The sequence below is a fragment of the Lissotriton vulgaris genome, chromosome 6 (assembly GCF_964263255.1).
Source record: "Lissotriton vulgaris chromosome 6, aLisVul1.2, whole genome shotgun sequence".
Classification (NCBI taxonomy): Eukaryota; Metazoa; Chordata; class Amphibia; order Caudata; family Salamandridae; genus Lissotriton; species Lissotriton vulgaris.
This window is the reverse complement of record NC_141694.1, coordinates 817911817-817932518: the sequence shown is the minus strand read 5'-3', so window position 1 is coordinate 817932518 and position 20702 is coordinate 817911817. Positions and strand designations below refer to the sequence as shown.

At 42.6% G+C, this 20702-nt stretch overlaps 1 protein-coding gene across 1 annotated transcript in view; it reads right to left on the bottom strand.

Moving 5' to 3' along the window:
• The window catches only part of AKT3 (AKT serine/threonine kinase 3), a 1006792-nt gene that overhangs the window by 440500 nt on the left and 545590 nt on the right, over window positions 1-20702 (bottom strand). Inside the window, exon 4 of the mRNA XM_086926847.1 lies at window positions 18725-18836. Coding sequence (XP_086782973.1) covers window positions 18725-18836 — 112 coding nt within the window. The remainder of the gene's footprint in view (window positions 1-18724; window positions 18837-20702) is intronic.

The window sequence follows — 20702 nt, the reverse complement described above, 5'->3', positions numbered from 1 at the left end:
ATTAAAATGATCTTGGCTCTTTATTTCTAACCTTCTGCACAACTTTTTATTAATTGACACTTTTCCAATTCTTTTCCCCTTTTTAGGGTAACCAGATAAGGTTGCTCATTGTCAACGTTACTTACAAAATGTATTTTAAACTTAAATGAGATTCAAGGATTACATATAAAAAATATTAATGCTAAAGCTTCTGCATATGCAGAAAATGTAGTATTATTTATTAGTAACCCAAATATAACTATATTTAACATTCTTGCTCTTCCATGACTATTCTTTTGTTCTGGTTATAATTTAAACACAAATAAATTTTTTTTTTCCATAAATGTCCACTTTACATATTCTGGCAAAATTAAAATACTTAGGCCTTCAAATCTTACATTCTAGTCAATATACTGATACATTAAACTCTGAATATTTACTTTAAAAATGATAGAGAACATTAGTCAGTGGTCCTTGCTACAGCTCACTTGTGGGGGAAACTGAATCTATCAAAATGGTCATAAGCCCCACATGTTTTGCATTCTATCCATGCTCCCTTTACAACTATCTTTAACTTTCTATAGGAAACTGGATAGAATCATCTCAAAATTCATTTGGAATAACAAACCCCACGACTTGATTATGTTAAACTCAAAATAACCATATTCAATTGTGGGCTTGGTTTACAAGATTTTTATTAAAACCATAAAGCTTCGATATTAAAACAAGGAACTTTATGGTTCCAACAACTAGAATCTTTCAGTTTGTCTAAACAGCTTAAAACTGAACACGTTTTTCCATTTCCCTTACAACCATTGTAATCCGTGTCTAATCCCAATTTGCTTGTAAAATCCTCAACTATTATCAAATCTACTAAACTAAGATCTTCTGTTAGGAGGCTGGAAGACCTGGTCTGAAATAGAACTAACGCTTAAACACAGTAGAGTCATTATGCAATGGTCATTTGCGAGGGTTAAAAGTTTTCTATCGGAACTTAACCATACACATATTTGTGATGTTAGCGAGCTCATAGAGGAATTAGTAAATCCCACGCACCATATGTCAATAAGCGGTTGGGTCTCTCTGTTCCGGACCCAAGGGGCAAATACATTGTATCAAAAAATGGGTAAACCAGGAATGGTTGCATATTTCCAGTATGGACTGGAATCAGAATAATAAGTTTAACAGCACCTTGCTGAAAGCGGCTGATTTTAAGCAGTTTTATTCTAAGTGGCTGTTTTTTCGTACTCCAGATTTCCTACATAAAATCAACCCCCAGATTTCATCAAATTACTTTCAATGCAATTTACAGGGAGGGGGGAACTGGACTCATTATCTGTGAATGTCTGAAACTAGATGGATTCTGGGAAAGCATCAACAGATATTGTCATGATATTTTGAAAGTCCCCCAGACAATAGTTTTAGGATACTCCACAGGGTTTACAGCCACTACGCTACAGAAAAAAAAGGTTATTTATCCTGGTTTTAGCTGCTCGTTCGTTGATTTTACAAAATTGGAGATCAAATGACATTCCCACTCCTACACAGTTATTTAGTAAATTGAACAGGATTAACGAGCACAAAAGAAAGTACGCTTTAAGAGCCGGCTTCTATAAGATGTTTAAGGCTTTGTGGGAAGATGCAGTTTAATCATCAAAGGTAGGCTGCTATGTTCTTGGATTGGATATGCTTTTACAATATTGTTAAATTAGACTGTATAATTAATTATGTGAATTTTCGTACATTATAAACATTTTAAGTTCATGAACTATGTAGGGTTTTTAAACATCGGTTGCAATTGTGTAAATACGTTGTTGCTGTTATTAATGAATTTCGTTCTGTTTCTTACTTATGTACTATGAATAGATGAGCTAGCTCCAAATAAAAAAACATTTAAAAAACTAAAAATCTACTAAACCAATTGTATATGATTTTAATTCCTTATTTCTGTCACCAACTTCTGCTTTTAAAACACCTCCATGGTACAATACATTAATAAAATTTGATCATAACATTAACATTCTGGAAATCTTGGTTTGATGCTGGCATTTTTAATCTAAATTATATTTGTGAGGAGGATGACTTATCATTTTCAGTTTTACAGCATACATTTTTATTAACATCAGCAGATGTCTCTAAAAATAATTTTTTATGTAATGCCATGCTTAATGGTTTTCCAAACACTATTTGCAAGGCTACACTCTTGATTCAGAAATGTGTTTAAATGCTTTTAGTATTTCTTCACATACAGTTTCTAACTTTACACAAAAAAGTACAACTGGAGACCGTAATCGAATGCATAATGAATGAAGAACCTTTCCGTGCTTTTTCTGTGGTAACTTGGAGGAAAGTTTGGTTATCAAACATTTCTGGCTGGTTCCATGTTAATTTATATTAAATACTTTTATTATATCCAACTGTTTATGGACACCATGTAAACTATTTGAAGCCAAACATTTAGATACTCCATTGTGTTTGCATTGTAATGTGGCGGCCGGTTCTTTAAAACATGTTTTATTTGATTGTATAGGTATTTCAGAGTTTTGGAAGGAGGTTTGGATTACCATTCCAAAAATATTTCCCTTTTCTGATACCTTTTCTTATGAATTGCTTGTTTGTGAATCTTTTTCATTGTCCAACAAATTATCTGATTTTCATAGCAAATTATTGTACTTCCTCTTATCCTCGGTTGCTAAATCAATTACATGAAATTGGAAAGATGCAGCTCTATTATCAGTTCATACTTGGAAGTCTTGGGTCACTTTCACTAGACTAGGTGCCCATTCATCCTTGTAATGGTTCTTCTACTAACACCATATCTTTCCAAATGTTTTGGAAACTGGTTGATGATTGCATATGTAAATGTATCCAAATGTTATTTCAGGGTTAATCTTACTTGTCCTAAAATGCTCCATATATATATAAAGTGGCTATTGTTTGTTCCCTTAATTTTTTTAAGTTATATTTGCTCTTACTATATGAATATTTACTATTCTTTTTACAGGTACATCTCTATATGACAATTTCACATTTATTATATTTTTGTATTATGTACCTTGTTGGTATTATTCTTTGTACTGTCTTCTCAATTTTAAAATTAATAAAATATTTTGAACACAAATAAAAGAACTGTCACCATCCTCCCTCCGCCCTCATCCCACACTGATTACTGCAACTGTTAGGGCGAATTCCCACCAACTGTTAATGTTCTCAGCCATGAAGAAAGTGCGTTGGTGATACACACCAGGGGCGTGGTGTGCCAAACAGCGTTCCCACTATCTTTAGAACGGTATGTGGCTCTGGATATATGGCAGTGTGCCCAAAATGATTACAAGTACATCATCTTAATCAGATCAGAAGGATGGAAGGGCAGCTATACTGTTGCAAGTGGCTTGCTGAGTCAATATGGCGGAGATTCACAAACTTTAAGTCTCTTAAACAATTTTCAAAACAAAAAGTATACAAAGAACATGATGACTCTCCCTACACTGCATTATTTCATGTTGTCGGACAGTATCCTCCACTGGAGGGGAACGAGGGTCGCTCCGTTGTTGTAGATGACCTCACAATGTTGCTGTGTATCTTGCAAAATGTAACCAACACCACAGCTTCAGAGAACACGTCTGTTCTCCGGTCGAGGTCTACTGTATATTTTACAGGTTATATATAGCATATGTTTTGGCTTTGGATCAGAGGGCTCCTTTTACATCTGAAAATTTACTTATGGCTTCCTGTACCGTCACAATGAAGTCTGAGACAATGGATATTTGTAGAATTTGTGACACCTACAATTCATATATTATTGTGCCGGAAAAGCCCCTCAAAATCCAAATTTTTTGCTGCAAGAACATTCAGCTTCTTTTTCATGTGAACGAGTTTTCCAAAGATGGTGGTGGAGTCCCTCTCTAAATAGGATATCGGACGCTCTTTGCCATCAATCCTGATGTTCTGGTGGTCAATTCCCCTACCAAGCTAGTCCAACCAGGTATGGAATCTGTACCAGCAACACTGGAGCTTAGCTCGTTATCTTGGCTGAAAACATATATCGTGCCATCACCTCTGCATCTGTTCATCCAAGCTGTGCCCATTTGCGCAATAGTATGTTACTGTCTCATGTGGGCCTACCTCAGAGCCCAGCAGGGGTTTTAACATTGTTACCAGGTCCCTGAGGTCAGCTCAGATAGTCTTGGAGGACAGTATGCCAGTCTGTCCCGTTTGTGCTCTTAATAGTCTGGTAGTTTATTGATAACTCACTGGACCTCCAGTCACTATTCTCATGGATCTGCAGCTTATCTAAAGGCCCCTGTCATGTCAGGTCCAATCCATCAGCAGCACAAATCCAGGCAGTGGGGCCCCCAGTATTTGGCAAGGTTGACGAAGTTGTCCCACAGTGAGGTCAGATGCTCCTGTTTCACTCTCAAGGCAAACTTCGAGGGTGACCTCAGGCTTGACAGGAGACCCCGACACAGCCAAGCTTCTGAGGACTAACCTTGCGGTTAAGCCCACAGTCTGGCAGTGCCATCTGAGGTGCTTACAGGCATCACAGTTCTGTGCTCCCCCAGGTCTCGGTAGTTGTTCCCCACTCCTCACTTCAAAGCTGCATCTTCCACAGCAGCCAGAGCCCGTATATTCGAGAAGGAGTAGAGCTCTGAATTAAACCGCCACATTAGTGGTCAGTGTCACCATGCTTTCTTTTATCAAAACTTTTCAATTCGATTGTACACGAGGTGAAGGTCACTCCCAATGAAGAGTAAAGCTCAGATATCCTTACTCTTAAAACCAGGGAAGGAAGCTATGTAATGTGCATCCTATAGACCGACAAAGCTTCTGAAGTTGGATGTTAAAGTATATCCTAAAATAGCTACCCGACTTGAGTCAATCTTACCTTCTATTCACCCAAAGTAGTTATGTTTTTATTCTTGGCAGACAGACGCATGATAATATTAGGAGGATTGTTCACCTGTGTCAAAAAGCAAAAAAAATATTTATCTTAGCATTATTAGCATCGCTTGCTGCAGTGAAGTCTTTGGACTCAGTGGACTGGCAGTTCCTGATAAACGCTTCAGGAATTCAGTTCTTTGTCAGACTTTCATTTCAATGGTAATGGCAGTTTACGTGTCATTGCTATCCAGAATCAATGTAAATGGAAAGTTATTGTGCCCTCTGCATCCAGGACATGGAAAACATGGCTTCTCTTTTACCCCCGCTCTTTGCCCTTGGTATTGAACCATTAGTGGAAAGAATAAGATTGGATGGAGGGATAGAGGGCAACCCTTTTGGAAAACATGAACACAAAGGGCAACCCTTTTGGAAAACATGAACATAAGATTACTTTATTCAGAGACAATGTTTTGGTATCCTTAATATCACTAGGTACCCCTTTGGCATATCTGTAAAATCAAATTAAAAGAATTTGATGTTGTGGCCATATTTAAAATAAAAACACCCACAAATCAGAAATACATAATCTCACACTAACACAAAAGGTGAATGTCCTGAAGTCTCAGACCTACCCAATAAATGGGCAATTCAAATCACACCTAAGTCAAAAGATCTATATAAAGCTAATTTCCCCCAGCTATTGTCCTCCTTGTGAACTGAATTTAGTAGGTGACTCAATATTTCCTCTCTTGTATGGGATGGATTAACATTTAAAATGAATGCTCTCCCAATGGCCTAATACTTGTTTCAAGCTCCTCCAACCATAGGCCATAGAGAATGTATTGCAGAGGCTCAATCCATGGTAACGCAATTTATATGGCAGGGACTTTGTCCACGACTCTCCCATAGACAGTTAAACTTTTTTAGGACCCACGGAAGGTCTTGGGCCGCCCATAGTTTGAGTCATAATATAAAGCCTTCCATTTAAGTTTTATAGCAGATTGATCCCTTAGAGAATCTGACAAACACTGCATTTACAAGAATAGAGCTATAATAGGCAACACAATTTGATCCTAGATAAGGGAAACCCAAGATGGACCGACCCCCAAATGCCTCCTTAAGGTCCCCTCTTAAAGCCACACTAGAGATTTGGGATTCACGGACATAGCACACTAACATTATATCTTTTCCTTCTCCACATACCCTGATCCACCATAATCCTGCGGGAGCAAGTTTTTGCTACACATAATTCAGGCACTCCGCTCTTTTTCCAGCCAATAAAGCAGCAGCTTATCGAAGCTTACCCCATTTGAACAGATACCTTCTTAACGTTCCCTTAGATCTAAAATGCATTGGCACACTGTTCTTGCTGGGAGGTTGAGGATAAACAATGGAAGATCTTATGGCAGGGCATAAATGCTCGCACAGCATCCTTGATATGGAAGCACACTACAAAGTAGCCAACAAATGGCACTTGACTCCCAATAAACTGCATAAATCCTACCTGCAGAAAGCCCACTCTGTTGATGAGACTATGAAGCAACAGGTTATTTTAAACATATCTGGTGGGACTGCCTCTTCATCAAATCCTCTTGGGTGGAAATTCTCGCCTCTATGAAGGCTATGTGGGGCTACCCAATGCTATGGTCTCTGTTCTGTTGGGCCTATGCTCTCCGATGCTTAGACACCAAACAGAGTCCGATAGAATAGTGATGTGGAATTACTTGGCAGCCATGCAAATTACATTAGTGGCATTTTGAAAAAAGAAAGAACCATCCCTCATCATCTTGTGGGATCACTGCCTTTGGAACATTATTACAATAGAGAGACTTGCTAACATGCTTGTTAATTCCTATGGCAACTTTGAATCAACATGGGGTCCAGTGATGGAATGTTTATCACAAGGAATCCCGATAGCTATGAAGCCTGCTCACTTAAAAGCACTTAATCTGTTTTTATTATTGATGAACTAAGAAGAATGGGTTGTGTGAGGGGCCATATCAGGTTTTATATTGGTGAAAAACTAATGACAACTACAAAATGTACTTCACCCACATGGACTTCAGATAGACACTGCTTACTTGGTGAAAAATATTAGTATCTCTCGGGGGAGGAGCTCAACATGTCCGCCTCCTGAGCGAGCTCCGCAAGCCATCATGACTATCCTGATATCTGAGCGAAGAAATCACTGCTCACGCCTCGCATCTGAAACACTAGTGGAGCGCTATCGGCTGGTTCCCACTGACCCCTCACGCGGTGTTGCTGGACAGCGTGGATGCCTTGTGGACAAGCGAGGCCTGCTGAGGCTCGGTGGTGCGGCCTATTGTAGTAACTTAGTCCACGCTGGTTATGATATTTCAGGAGGATTACACCTATGCCGGAGACGGTGTGGCCAGCGGGGTCCCTGGATCTGCCGAAATGACCTAATCATCCCCGCAGGGATGAGGGGGTGCCAGACATCAGGGGCGACTGTAAATGTAAATGTAGTGTATTTTGTAAAGCGCACAGCTGCCCCAACGGGGCGTCCCGGGGCTGTATAACTCTGTGGAACCCTTCCTGGCTCTCCCTGTGAGATGCCCCTCCTGGGCACCCCCAAGGTGAAGCCAGGCATCCCAGTGTTGTAGGGGCCGTTGTGGAGATTAAGCAAGCTATTGCCCAGAGTTGCAGCGTGAGACCCATGATTAGAGTAGGCGCCGAGGCGAGATTTATCGAGTCCGCAGACATTGAGCCCAAGACCCTGCCGCGTCGGGACTTGAACCCTGGTCCCCGGCCTGATCTCTGCTTCAGAGTCTGCCGCTCTAACCAGTGAGCCACACTTCTCCACACCAGTGAGCCTCACTGCTGTGATTGTCGTCGCCCGGACCCCTGGGAGTGTGTGGAAGTGGCGGTACGGGGCCTACGCGGAGTGCCTGTCTGGTGCATGTCGAGCCCCGGGGCCTGCGGCTCTGACCTGGAGATTGTGCAGGAGCAGAATGGGTCTGCTGTTCTGCTAATTGGCGCTGGAGTTCGCAGTATTTTGCTCACGACTGGCTGGAGGGGCCCCTCAGCTCCGGATTTCGGAGCGGGGAGTGCAATGGGTCTGGAACGGAGTGCTGACCTGCTGCTGCCTGGGAAGTTGCTGGAGGAGAGGTGGGCTGCCATGACAGGGCGGCTCGCACACATTGCGTTAATAAAGGGTACAACTTGGGCCCTAATGAACCGGACCCTTGTGTGGTGAGTTGGCACACGTGCGCAGCACTGGTGCGACTGAGACTATTGGGTAAGAGCGACCTCTGTGCACTATGCAGCCATGTGAGGCAATCTCTTTTTATCCTGCGTTAAATAAAGAATTCCCAAGAAGGGCCCAGATATTAAGAGGGGCACTGCAACTTACGCACACCTGCATGCCTACTAACCAGGGCCCGGGACTTGGGTGGTACTCTCCAGTGAGCACATACTTGATCACCGGTGAGGGCTGGCCGCCGTGTCCAGCTTGGGACTGTGCAGTGGTCCCCCATCCCCTCTTGCATCTCACAGTTCTCCCTTCTCTTATCCATGAACTACTGTTCGCGGCCTACCAACTGTATCGATCTGGTTTAAATTCTTGGTTGAAACCCAGGTGAAGTTGCACAGGGACTCTAGTCAATGGTGAGCTGCGACTAGAGAGAAGCGGGACCTGAGAGCGGTCGCAGCGCAGGCTTGCCTCCCCCCCTCCCCTCCCCGCCCAACCCCCCTCCCCACCAGAATGGGCACAGTGGATAAATCTCAGCCCAAGATGCAGTTTGAGCAGCAAAAGTCGAGAAATAGGGAGGTGGATGAGTCCCAGTCTCGGCCTCGGACCTCCTCCGGGTGTGCCGCCCCACCCAGTCATTACTAAACTACTGAACTTTAGGGACAGGGACGCTGCGCTGAGGCAGGCCAGAGAGAAAATAAATCTTCAATATGAGGGTTCCTCAATTTCGCTTTTCCTGGATTTCACCATGAAGGTGCAGGAGGTCAGGCGACAGTTTACTCCTTTGAAGCATAAACTGCGAGACTATAACCTAGATTATGCAATACTGTACCCTGCCAGGCTGAGGGTTACCATGAACAGCAAATCAAAGATTTCTCTAGACCCCCAAGTCTTTACAGAAAGCCCCCAGGGAATACTCTAAACCTGATAAGCAGGGCGGAGAATCGGAGAGGCTGGCTGAGGCCATTGGCGGCGACCTGGAAGAACAAGATTAGTAGGGTGGGCTGATGAAACTCCTGCGTGGCCTCTGAGGGGTAGGTGACGGTTGGGACCGCTTGCTGATTTGCCCTGCTGGAGGGGTTTGGCTGCCGACATCTGGAAGACCACGGGGACATCGTTGATTGAACATTGGCAAGTGCATCCGACAAATATTATTCCTTTCACTGAAATATTGGACTATCTGAAGGCCATTATTGATATATCATGACCTAGTGGGTAGACCTGGGGGGGAATGGGGCCCAATCCTAGTTATTTCGAGCCATCGCATATAGATATATGCTGGATGTATATTATATGTTTAGATGGCAATACCCTATCTCTACTTCAGTGGGGTACTTTGCGGCGAAGAGGCGACATCCGACCCTATGTGTCACTTGCCATATGGCGTTATGCCAGATATCTTTTGATTGGGGGGTGAGCTTTGACCATGACAAGTTGGGGATCACATGGAGTTGGGGGGGAGATTTTACTGTTTATTGTTATGATCACAGTGTGCTCAATGTATTTATATACTCCACCAGTGGGGCATCTCTGCTGATATGAATATTGAATAGCTTGGCAGACATAAATAGTGCATTTACAGTTACGATAACCAGCTATAGTGCAGGGCCAGGGTAGCAAAGTGTGGTTCCTAACATGGAATATCAGGGATGTCAATGACTTCAAAAAGGTACGAAAGTGATAGCTTACCTCATGAGACATGGAATAGACGCAGCTCTTTTACAGGAGACCCAACTGCCCATAGACCGCAAACTGCTAACACACAGACATCTGCATGGCCCTTTTCACGCCTTCTGGCTTCTCCACACATGCAAGAGGGGTACTCACTTGGGTTAACTCTAGATCAGGGATCACCTTAGAGCCTATGGAAACAGATATGGGGGGCAGGTATACCGTCTCCAGGTGTAAGGGGTGGGGAATGGACCTCTTCATTGTTAAAAATTTTGGTCCAAATTTTGATAACCAACAATTCTATTGAGAAGTGCTGGAGCATGTGCGAGATGATACCGCGCTGCTGCAGCACTGGGGCGGGGACTTCAACTTTGTTCTCGACCCGCCATTGGATGGCTCTGGGGGCCCGGCCTGACGCCTGTCTGGGGCGCCCGCTCTTCGGGGGAGGGGGAGGTTTCACCCACTATTCAGCCCCTCATTACCTCCACACTAGAATAGACTATTGGTTCACTTCTAGAGCCTTACTCCCTCATATTCGAGATTGCGTGACTCACCCTTGATCTTACTCAGACCACTCACCTACACTGCTGAACATTGAGAGCCCGTAAAAGAGACCTGACGCATTCACATGGTGTTTTCCGTCAAACTCGCTACAACAGTGTTTTTAAATCTGAAATGTCGGAAGCCATAGTCTTTCTTTGATACTAATATTGGCTCTGTAAGTCGGGTTGCCATGGTCTGGGAAACCTTTAAAGATTATATACTAGGGATGGCCATTTACAAAACACTTGGGGTCCTATGATCTCTGAGAGGACGACTAGATCTTGAGAAATGGTTGTCCAATCTGGATCAGGGAGCCTTGACGAGGGGTGACGATCAACCTGTGGAGGAGCTAAAAAAGACACTAAAGGAATACTATGAAACTGCCGACTGCCGACAATGAGATTAAGCATATGGGGAAATATGTGGCTGCCTAAACTTATGGGAAATGGAACGGCCCGGGGCAACCTTAGCGGTATTATTACGCAGTAGAAGGGAGACGACTGAAGTCACGGAATTGCGTACAGTGACAGGGGAGATATTTAGAGACCTGGCTGATATAGCAGACAGATTCAGTCAGTACTATTCAGATCTATATCGCTGCAGAGCGCCTGCAGACAGCACAGCTGTAATAGACTACCTATAACAGATTAAATTGCCATGGTTGGCTGATGAGCACAGGGAATATCTTATGAGACCACGTGACTCTTGGATAGTCCTCACTGCATTAAAGACTATGCGCTCTGGTAGCACGCCAGGGTTGGACGGTCTCACCGTCGCATTCTACAACAGATTTAAAGAGCTCCTGGTTCCACACTTAATTACTTTGTTCAAGGAGATGGGCAAGAGTGGATAGATGCTCCCCTTTATGCAGGAAGCCCTGACAGCCACGCACTTGAAGCTGGGCAAACCGCCCACTTAATGCTCCTTGTTCAGGCCCCTCTCACTACTTAACATGGACACCAACCTATTTGCTGAAATTTGGACAATCGTTTGAACCCACTGGTGCCACAACTGCTTGGGCCTGAACAAGCAGGCTTTGTCCCAGGTCGCAATTTAACGTACAACCTGTGCACTGTGTTTGGTGCAATACACCACACTAAACCAGAGATTAAAGCTGCTGCAGTCTTCCTTGTTGCAGAGAAGGCCTGCGATTCGGTGGAATGGGCCTTCAGGATATTTTTATGGGGGGGAGGGTGAGGCTTTTTGCGGTTAGTGGTGGTCCTATATAATTCTCCCTCCGCTAGGATAAGGGTAGGGGACTCAGTAACTACCCTGATCAAGATTTCTAGAGGCACTTGTCAGGGGTGTCTGTTATTGCCTCTGCTATATGCTATAGTCGCGGGGCCACTGGCTTGCTCCCCCAGGGAGTACCATGGGCAAAGGGGGATTTGCTTCCCGGTGTATAAGTTAATAGTATCCACTTATGCAGATGTCACACTTCTGTATATTAGAGACCCTGAGCCCAATTTGTCCCCGGTGCTGAGAGAAGTGGTGAGATATGGTGAATTCTCCTGCCTTAAGATAATTTGGACTAAGTCTACAATTTTCCCATTGACTCCAGCTATAGTGCCTATTGAATTAGACTTCACACTTTCCTGGTCCATCAAACCGGTACGATATCTGGGAGTCTAGGTCCACATAAACTCTGAGATGGTATTCTGAGAGAATTATGGTAGAGCAATCGCTAAATTAGAGGAGGATGTGGAGCATTAGGTTCGCTTACCATTGTCACTCTTGGGCCACATCTCTCTGATGAAAATGGTGGTGTTACCTGGGTTCTTATTCTTTTTCCTTAATGTGCCGATGGTGCTCCCTACACACTTCTTTCAAGTTACTAGATCGTTACTGGTGAAATTGGCTCGGGCTGGCAAGCAACCCCGTACCCAGTGGAATATTCTCACTCTCCCTTATTCTATGGGGGGGCTGGTGGCTCCAGATTTAGAGTTCTACTAGAGGGTGGAGCAGGGATCGCATGCTTACTATTGGGATCACCAGCGTGCAGCCCTGTCTCACCTGCAAATTGAACGGGTGGCTGCAGCGCCCATCCACCTCACAACGCTGTTATTTCACGCCCCATCCAGACGAGCCGGTATTCTAGACTCAATTATTGCTACGGTGCATGCGTGGAACAACCTATAGAAGAGACAGGCGGGATTTATCCTATACTCACCCCTGACACCATTAGAGTGGTGCCAATGGTTGCCGACCTGCAGGGAAAGAGAGGTGGTTAAGGCGTTGGGGACACTCAATATCACCAAAATTGGAGACTTGTTCTTGGAAGGCGGAGCTCTTAACTGGGCTGAAATCAAAGCTAAGGTTCATAATGCTACTCCTCTGGGACGGTTTCACTTCTTCAGGGTGAGACATGCTCTCTGAGGGTTACTTGGTGAAGACATGAAGGAGCTGCCTGAGGTTGTGCCTCTTACTTTTCTACTGCACACAGATTCCCCCAACAAGATAGTCTCCAACATTTATAGCATAGTGCAGGATTACCGCAGGAACTTTTACACTAAGGCCAGCCTGAAATGGCAAAACCACCTTGGGAAGACCCTTGACGACGCCACTTGACATTATTGCTGTGAATCTACGCAGCCCATCTCCTTAAACGGATGACATCAACTCTTACAGTTAATAATTTTTTATAGAATTTATCACACTCCGGCTTGGCTAGATAGGTACGGCCTTCGCAACACTGCAGAGTGTGAGAGATGAAGAGCCAATCCAGCGGGGTTTATGCATGTTGCCTGGTTATGTCCAGATATAGCTAATTTTTGGAGGTCAATATTTCACAAGCTGAGTGACATTATAGGAATGCTACTTTCCCTAGACCCCCTGTTGGCCCTCCTAGGATACTCAAGACAGCTACAGAAGGATATACGCTGCTTAGTTGACATGGGCTTACTGACAGCAAAGTGTTGAATAGCAATGCGATGGGCCCGGCGCCCAATATTGCAGATTGGTCTAAAGACATGATAAAGTTTAACACACACTCTGAACTGTACAGTGAACTACTCGCCCCTCAGAACCGACCCAAAAGTTTCTGGGGCTTATATCAAAGCTACTTAGCCGGAAGGGAGTCGAATGTGACCGGGTGAAGGGGGCTGGCCTAAGGTGATAGACAAAATCATGGACATGCCCCTTGGACCCTCCTTTGAAGAGTCCTCTGTCATTTGCAATGTATGCTACCATTATGTGAATGCCCTTCTTTGCCTATTGATAATTACGAATCTATAGAGGCCCATGAAAGGATATGCATTGCTTCGGAAGAAACACATGCTACTTTACAGTTTGCGCAGTCCTAAAGTTTTCACACTTGTATTAAGAAACATGGTCAGTCCATCACTGATGTACACTGAGACTGTTTTTGTTTTATGTTTTTGTTTTATTGCTTGCAGCATAATTCAATAAATTAAAAAAACATTAAAAAAAATATTACTCTCTCTCCATCTGTTCCCCAAGTTAGGTGGGTGGGGGGTGGCTCTAATAAAAAAGGAAAGTTGAACACTTTTATAAGCTTTTTATTCACTGAATTTGTCATTCCAAACCGGGAATTTACCTACACAATATATATTAAAAAGGATTAGATCATACATTTATATACCGCAAAAAGGAAGACGCTTTTTTAATCATACTATGATTGACTTTAAAAACAAAATACATAAAATTATTGTTTTGCATTGCAAAATAAGTATTAGTTTATTTTAGATAATTTAACTGTGTGGTTTTATTAACCTAGATTTATACAAAGAATGTTTGACGTTTTGTGTAATGGTTTGTAAGACCCTAAAACGAATAATAATAATGATAGTGATAATAATGATGATAAAAAATTTTATTATATTAATCAGCATTCTTTTTTGCTTGGGAGAACACTTGTTCCTAACCAGCTTAAGGTCCTATTAAGTTTTACGGCCGTCTTTGTTGAGACACAATTATTTGCCAAACTTCTTGGTTGGAAGAACATTAAGGCTCAGGACAGAACCGAACTACCTCCAGTTCAGAAAAACCTTAAAGACCCTCCTTTTCCCGCAGATATAATTTTATCAGACAGCTGAAACCCTTGGAGAAGCAGGCTAGCGCTGGGATGCTCTTTGAGTTACTACGCGCTTTATAAAACCATTAAATAAATAAATAAATAAATAAAACACATTTTTCCAGGTAAATCGGTGGCTGGGAGTACTGTGATGAAAGAAAGATGCACTAAATTATTGGTTCAAGGGTGGCGGTGGTGTGAGCGTCCATTGTTGCTTTTCCAGAAACGTACAAGCTCAAGGAAGTGGTCTTCAGTGTGAGACAGGGACGTGTTGGGGCAAGAGCAGTTGTGTGAGAAACCCTGAGGAAAGTGAAAAGTGCGTAGTAAATCCAGAGGTTGAAGTGGCCTACAAACAGAATTCAGCTAACTGACTAAGCAAATAGTCCTAGGAGTCCACAATTAGTGAAGAAAATCACAGTGAAAGCCAGGAGGCCGAAGAAGGGTAGCATTAGAATGTGTATGAACCAGGAGGCGGAGAAAAGACCGATAATGACAAGTACTTGCAAGGCAGGAATGGCAGAACTTATGCCATTTATATAGCACGGGGGAGTTCAGTAGTATTAAAACTCAACAATGCAGTAGGGAGAATTAGGACACAAATTGTCAAGTAGAGGGACGGGCAGGTTTGCATGGTCTATGAAAGGATAAGTAGCTTTCGGGTCTCATTTGTTTTTTATTTCTTACAAAACCTGTGCTAGATGGATGCAGAAAGTTTAACAACTCATAAAGAAATCTAGTTATGGAGGGTGTTAAGCAGGCAGAGGGAAGAAGCAGCAAACACAAGCAACCAGACAAGATGTGGCAACCAGATAATGTGATTGGTGTCTGCTTTTTGGAGGGTGGTAAGATCACTGTAAAGTCATAGGGAATATGTGGCATATTTTTGAATGAGTATTTGAACAGTACTTTGGATAAATTCAAACATTTGGTGATTTAGTTTAGGAGCATGAGGTAAAACGTAGCAGACCTGGATTATTATTATTTTTTTTTTTGTTTATGAAATTTGTATTTATCATTTGAAAGATAATACAAAAGACATGCCGTAAATATTGGGAAAAAGTACATGAGCATAAGAATTACATGACATATATAATCATATATAATCATTAAAAAATGCAAAAATAAGAGGGGAAAAGAGAAAGAGGATAGGTAAAGGTAAGGAAAAAGAAAAGAGAAAGAGAAAAGGAAAGAAACAAGGCCCTACCAGACCTGGATTATTAAACAATTCAGCTGCTCTGAGTTGAGGAAGGAGATGAGGGAAGGCTGTTGAAACGATCTGCAGACTTGCCATCAGCGCACTCGGGTGGGGTCACTGGTTTTACAGTAATTGTCAGTAGCCAACACTAAGGAGTGGTCATAATAAAATGAAAAGGATAATCTCAGTGGAGAGCACTTGCGATCAATCCATTGTACTCTCGAAAGAGTATCTACAACAGCAACATGAAACTCCTGTTGACGGATACACAACAGGGGAAGAAGGGGAGAAACCAGTAGTGAAAGATGCTGTCACCGTTTCAGTGCCTCAGCAGTACTCAACTGGATGGAAAGGTAAAAATTGCATTTTAAAAGCATATATTGACAAATTAATTTGAGCAAAGCAGATGTTTTTTCATAGACGACTATTTATGTTCCTGAATCATTCAGGTGATTGGCAATTTAGGTACAGTCAAAAAATGCAACCTTACTTCACAAAGTTATTGTTTTCTTAAATTCGGCACATACATAATAATTTAAAGAAACTCCACGACAAAGAATCAACAAAGCAGCCTCCTACTAAGTCTTTAGTAAGGGACATTTTTCTACTTAATCCCTTTGAATAGAGGTGAACACTCTTATCAGGAGCATATAGGCTTTAAGGGCCAGATTCTGATTTCGCTAAGAAAGCCCTCTGTACGACTCAGATTCCTAGCCAATCGTGCTCCTGGATTCCGAGCGACAGATTCTGGTGCATCCATATAGTGATGGTCTCGGTTCGCTCGGACTGCCATTGAACTCAAGGGGAGCCTGTATACAGAACGCGTACACAGACTCCCATAGCAAAAAGGGGTGGGTAGGTGGGGAAAAGCCGGCACCCTGTGGCGGTCACCCCATGGTGCCCGCAACACTGCATGCATGGAAAGGGGGGACCCATGCGTCTCTCCACAGGCCTGATTCAGGGGCTCCATGTGAAAGGGGCCTGCTACGTGTCCCCAAAGAATGATTCCAGCAGTTTTTCGATCCGGACATACCGGATCATGAAGGCTGTCCGAATCATTTGTCATACTTGTTTGCTTGGAAACCAAGTCCATAGAGCTGTACGAATTGGCTGTGCACGAGTCGAACTGGCAGGATCCGGTTTGGAAATGATTCGGTCAACGTGGATGCGATATTCGCATCGTACTAGGTCGTTCGGACTGGGGACGATTCGGTTGGGAACAAGGGTTACGGATAAGTTTAGACAAATCCGAATCCTTTTCGGAGCCCTACCGAACGAGATCAGAATTAGGCCCAAAGTTGGAACAAACGGTAATCCTTCTTTTATGCTCTTTCCCTACCCCCTATGATTGATCCCCCGGGAATCGGTGCAGCATAACCAATAAATAGCTTCATAAGTACTTAATGGTTCCCCCTTCTAAATGAGCCTAAAAGCCAACTTAGTCCATCTCCAACAACGGGCACTATATATACACAACAGGGCTGACAAGCGGAAGAACAACAGATGCATAAAAAGCCAATACATACATGTCATATTCCCCTACCCTATCACTCTTCTCATCTTTTCCCTGAAAAGTAGCCTCATCACCACAGCTACTAACTAAGCCCTTTGTTGTTCCCTACAACCAGGTGATAAGTCCCACCCTTAAATCCCTCTATTTTTTGCTGTCTGCTAACCACTCCTACAGAGTTCTTAAACGACAACCCTTTTCTAGCCTTCTTCAGGACTTGATACATTCCAAGTGTGACTGTTCAACACAGATAAAGACCTGAAGAAGAATTATTCTAGCAAGCAGTCCCTTAGGTTACCATTAAGCATTTAACTAACTGTTCCAGCAGAAAATGTTCTCTGACCTATGCATGATGTCCTTTTTCAATTGCCCCACACCGACCTCCTCTAACCACCCACGTCAAGCTTGCTGCTTTTATCTGCATTTTGGCCTCATTAGCAACGTTCTACATTGGCCATCCTTGGTGGTACACCTGGTAAAACCAATACTAAAGCATTGTATAGTTCCAAAACAGTCTTCGCTTCAATCCAATTTAACTCTTCTGTCAGATGGTCAAGATTTTAGTACATAACCACTACATGACAAAAGCATGTCGCCTTCGCGCCCATAGCCCAGATCCAGCAATGAACATAGTTACCAACCTGATGGTAGAAAATGGTCATATCTATGACGCATTTTAAAATATTTTCTGTTATTGGGGTTGAAACCAAACCATTTGCGATTTCCTCACAATTTCTACCTTCACTGCTTTTACAGCTATTACTACATCCATACTTACTATTTTAAAATATTTCTGCTGCAGAACATTGCCCTTCACTTGGAAATTGTGAAGGATTTCTTCTAAGCCACCCCTTCAAACTATGATGGGCTTCATAGGTCTTTAAAGTACCAGTGCACAAAATGAGCTCTAGTAGCTGAGTTGCTGACCTTGAAATCAGATACCCTCTGCCTGGCCACAGCACTTGACCAAAACAGCATATGTCCTAGAGAAGATCAGGTACCTCCATATGCCTCAAACTCGATAACATAACCATGTAAAAAGGCCAGTTGTGCTGCATAATGTGCCCTTTACCCATACCAATACCATCCTGGTGTTGGGAATACCGTCTTGATCGGAGGGAACAAATATTTTAAACTCTACGTACAGAATCTCATCTTGTACTCCAACTGCAATAAACATGCTTTACTTAGGAACCCTGCTACGAGGTTTCAGAAAGCATGCAGACTAACATATGTACAGTGAAGTTTTGTTGGTGAATTGGGTGGGTGAAAGTTGCTCTTTCTGCATTGTACACAAAGCCAACAGAGTTCTATGAATAACGCCCAGTTTGACATTAAAGTAGCTAGATTTATTGAAAATAATTCTTGGGTACGAGAAAAGAATGAATTAAGCAAGTGAATGCAATGCAGATGAGTATGGAAACCAGAAGACATCTGTGCTGCACAGCGGAAGATGTTGTCAGATACCAGGGTTGTTTGACTTCAGTCTAAACTGTCTCTACAGCTTTTAGAGACGTACATTGGCACAACGACAGGATCCTGTCAAATCCTCTTAACTGTCCAGAAAAAAAAATAAGCTGGGTATTTCATAAAATCTATGTAGAAGGAAAAATTATAAAAAGCACATAATAGAAGTTAGCAACTAAAATGTTGACTTTTGAGTCTGGTGTTTGCATCATAATAACGAGATTCACGCCTCACCGTTCCTCCGGAGTGTCTACATGGAAAGTTCGTTCGATTACAGTGGTCCACTGGAGACATCGGATGATAAATGTGTTTGGCTTTGGTCTTTCGGTTTTCATTAATTGACATTCTAAGAGAAGGAAAACAGTTAATGTTGACTTATTTGGAGTCTTCAATCATGAAAGCACATATGTTCTGAACGTACATAATAAGTTAATATAATGCAATTGTTCATGAAGCTAGTATATTTCGAATGAAGACACTTCTCGCCAAAAAGCTTATTCCTCAGAATCCATCGATTTAATCCGAAGAATGTTGTGATGGAGCTGTAGTAACAACCCTTCAAGCTTTTGATGGACCCAAGAACAGACAACAGCACTTTCAATAACTACCCAATTCTTAACGCCATATTGGACACCAAACTATACGCAATCCTTGTTGGCATCTTCTACCCCATGAGCAGATAATTAATTAGAAATACAACACCATCCTGCAAATACAAATTACAAACGTAGTTTGGCTTCATTATAATAAAAACAAGATGGGTAATTTGAAGACTGAATTATATAGACCAATGCCACATGACAGTGGTAGATGAACGAAGGAAAATGATACGCTATGATTTTATTAGCTATATGGACCTATGTCAGAAGATATATTGGTGCATGAAGTACTTAGTGACATTTTATATTGTGTTGTATTCCTTTTTGAATGTTGCAAACATTGTATGGTGTAGGTGGATGTTAAAGACTTACTTAGTACTGTCGGATTGGAACACAAGATGAAGGCAGCATCTTACCTTTGTATTTGATCATTTTCGTTTTTATGAAGAAGCAATAGGTGGAAGATAGTAGGTATTTTGGTGTATGACGGTGGGTGTGTTGATGTAGTTTGTACATTGTGTACATCTACGTTGAGTGTGTTGGCTCATGATGCTGTATTGTTGTATGATAATGGGTGTTTTGGCGTGTGATGTTGGAGCGGCAGACGTATGATGGTGGGTGTACTGACCGATGGTACTGAGTAAGGGGATGCTAGTAATGGTGAGTAAATTGGTATTAATGGTGGTGGTGGTACTAGTGGAGATGGTGATTGTACTGGTGACGGTGTTAATGATGGTGAGAATGGCAATGACAGTGGGAATGAAAATGTTGTTCTAGTAGTAAAGGTGGTGCTGTTGTTGTGAGTTATTTAGATAATAGCAGTAGTAACTTTGGAAACGGTGGTGGCAGGGAAAGTGTGTGGCCCAACCACCCCCCATCTTACTCAATGGCATTTAGGGGGTTTAAAACAAGCACTAGCAAAGACAATGGGTCTTGCCTTTCCATGATGTTCATCTATCATTTGGCATTGCCAATGTCTTTTGCGAATGCTGTTCTGTATCGGCAAAAGCACAAAAAATGCTTGTTAGCCATTGTGGCAACAGTATCAGCAGAACAAACATTATTATTATTAGCCATTTGTAAAGTGCAACTTTCACCTGACAGGCATCATGGTGCTACCAAATCACAATGCAAAAAAGACCTTTCTTAATATTGCAACAGAGTAAGATTGAGCAGAATATCTGTGTCCTCCCTGGTGACAAAGTGCCCAGACTAGATGGGCTCACCATCACATTTTATAAGGTGTTCCCTCCCTTACTGGCCCCACAACACCAGAAAATGTTTTAGGACTCCATGAATACGTGCTCATTGCCACCCTCGCTGCGGGAGGCAGTTATCATCAGACTCCTTAAACCGGACAAACCTGATGACCACTGCGACTCATACAGACCTCTCTCCCTCATCAATGTGGACAATAACATTTTTGCTAAGGTGATGGTTAACCGATTGCTGATCATGATTGTGAGGCCTGATCAATCTTGCTTTATTCTGAGTCATTCTACTTCATATAACCTCCGTACCATCTTCATGGTTATGCACCACCTTGACCCTCAGGTCACAGCTGTTGCCGCTCTACTTGACTCCACCAAAGCATTTGACTCCCTGGAATGGGC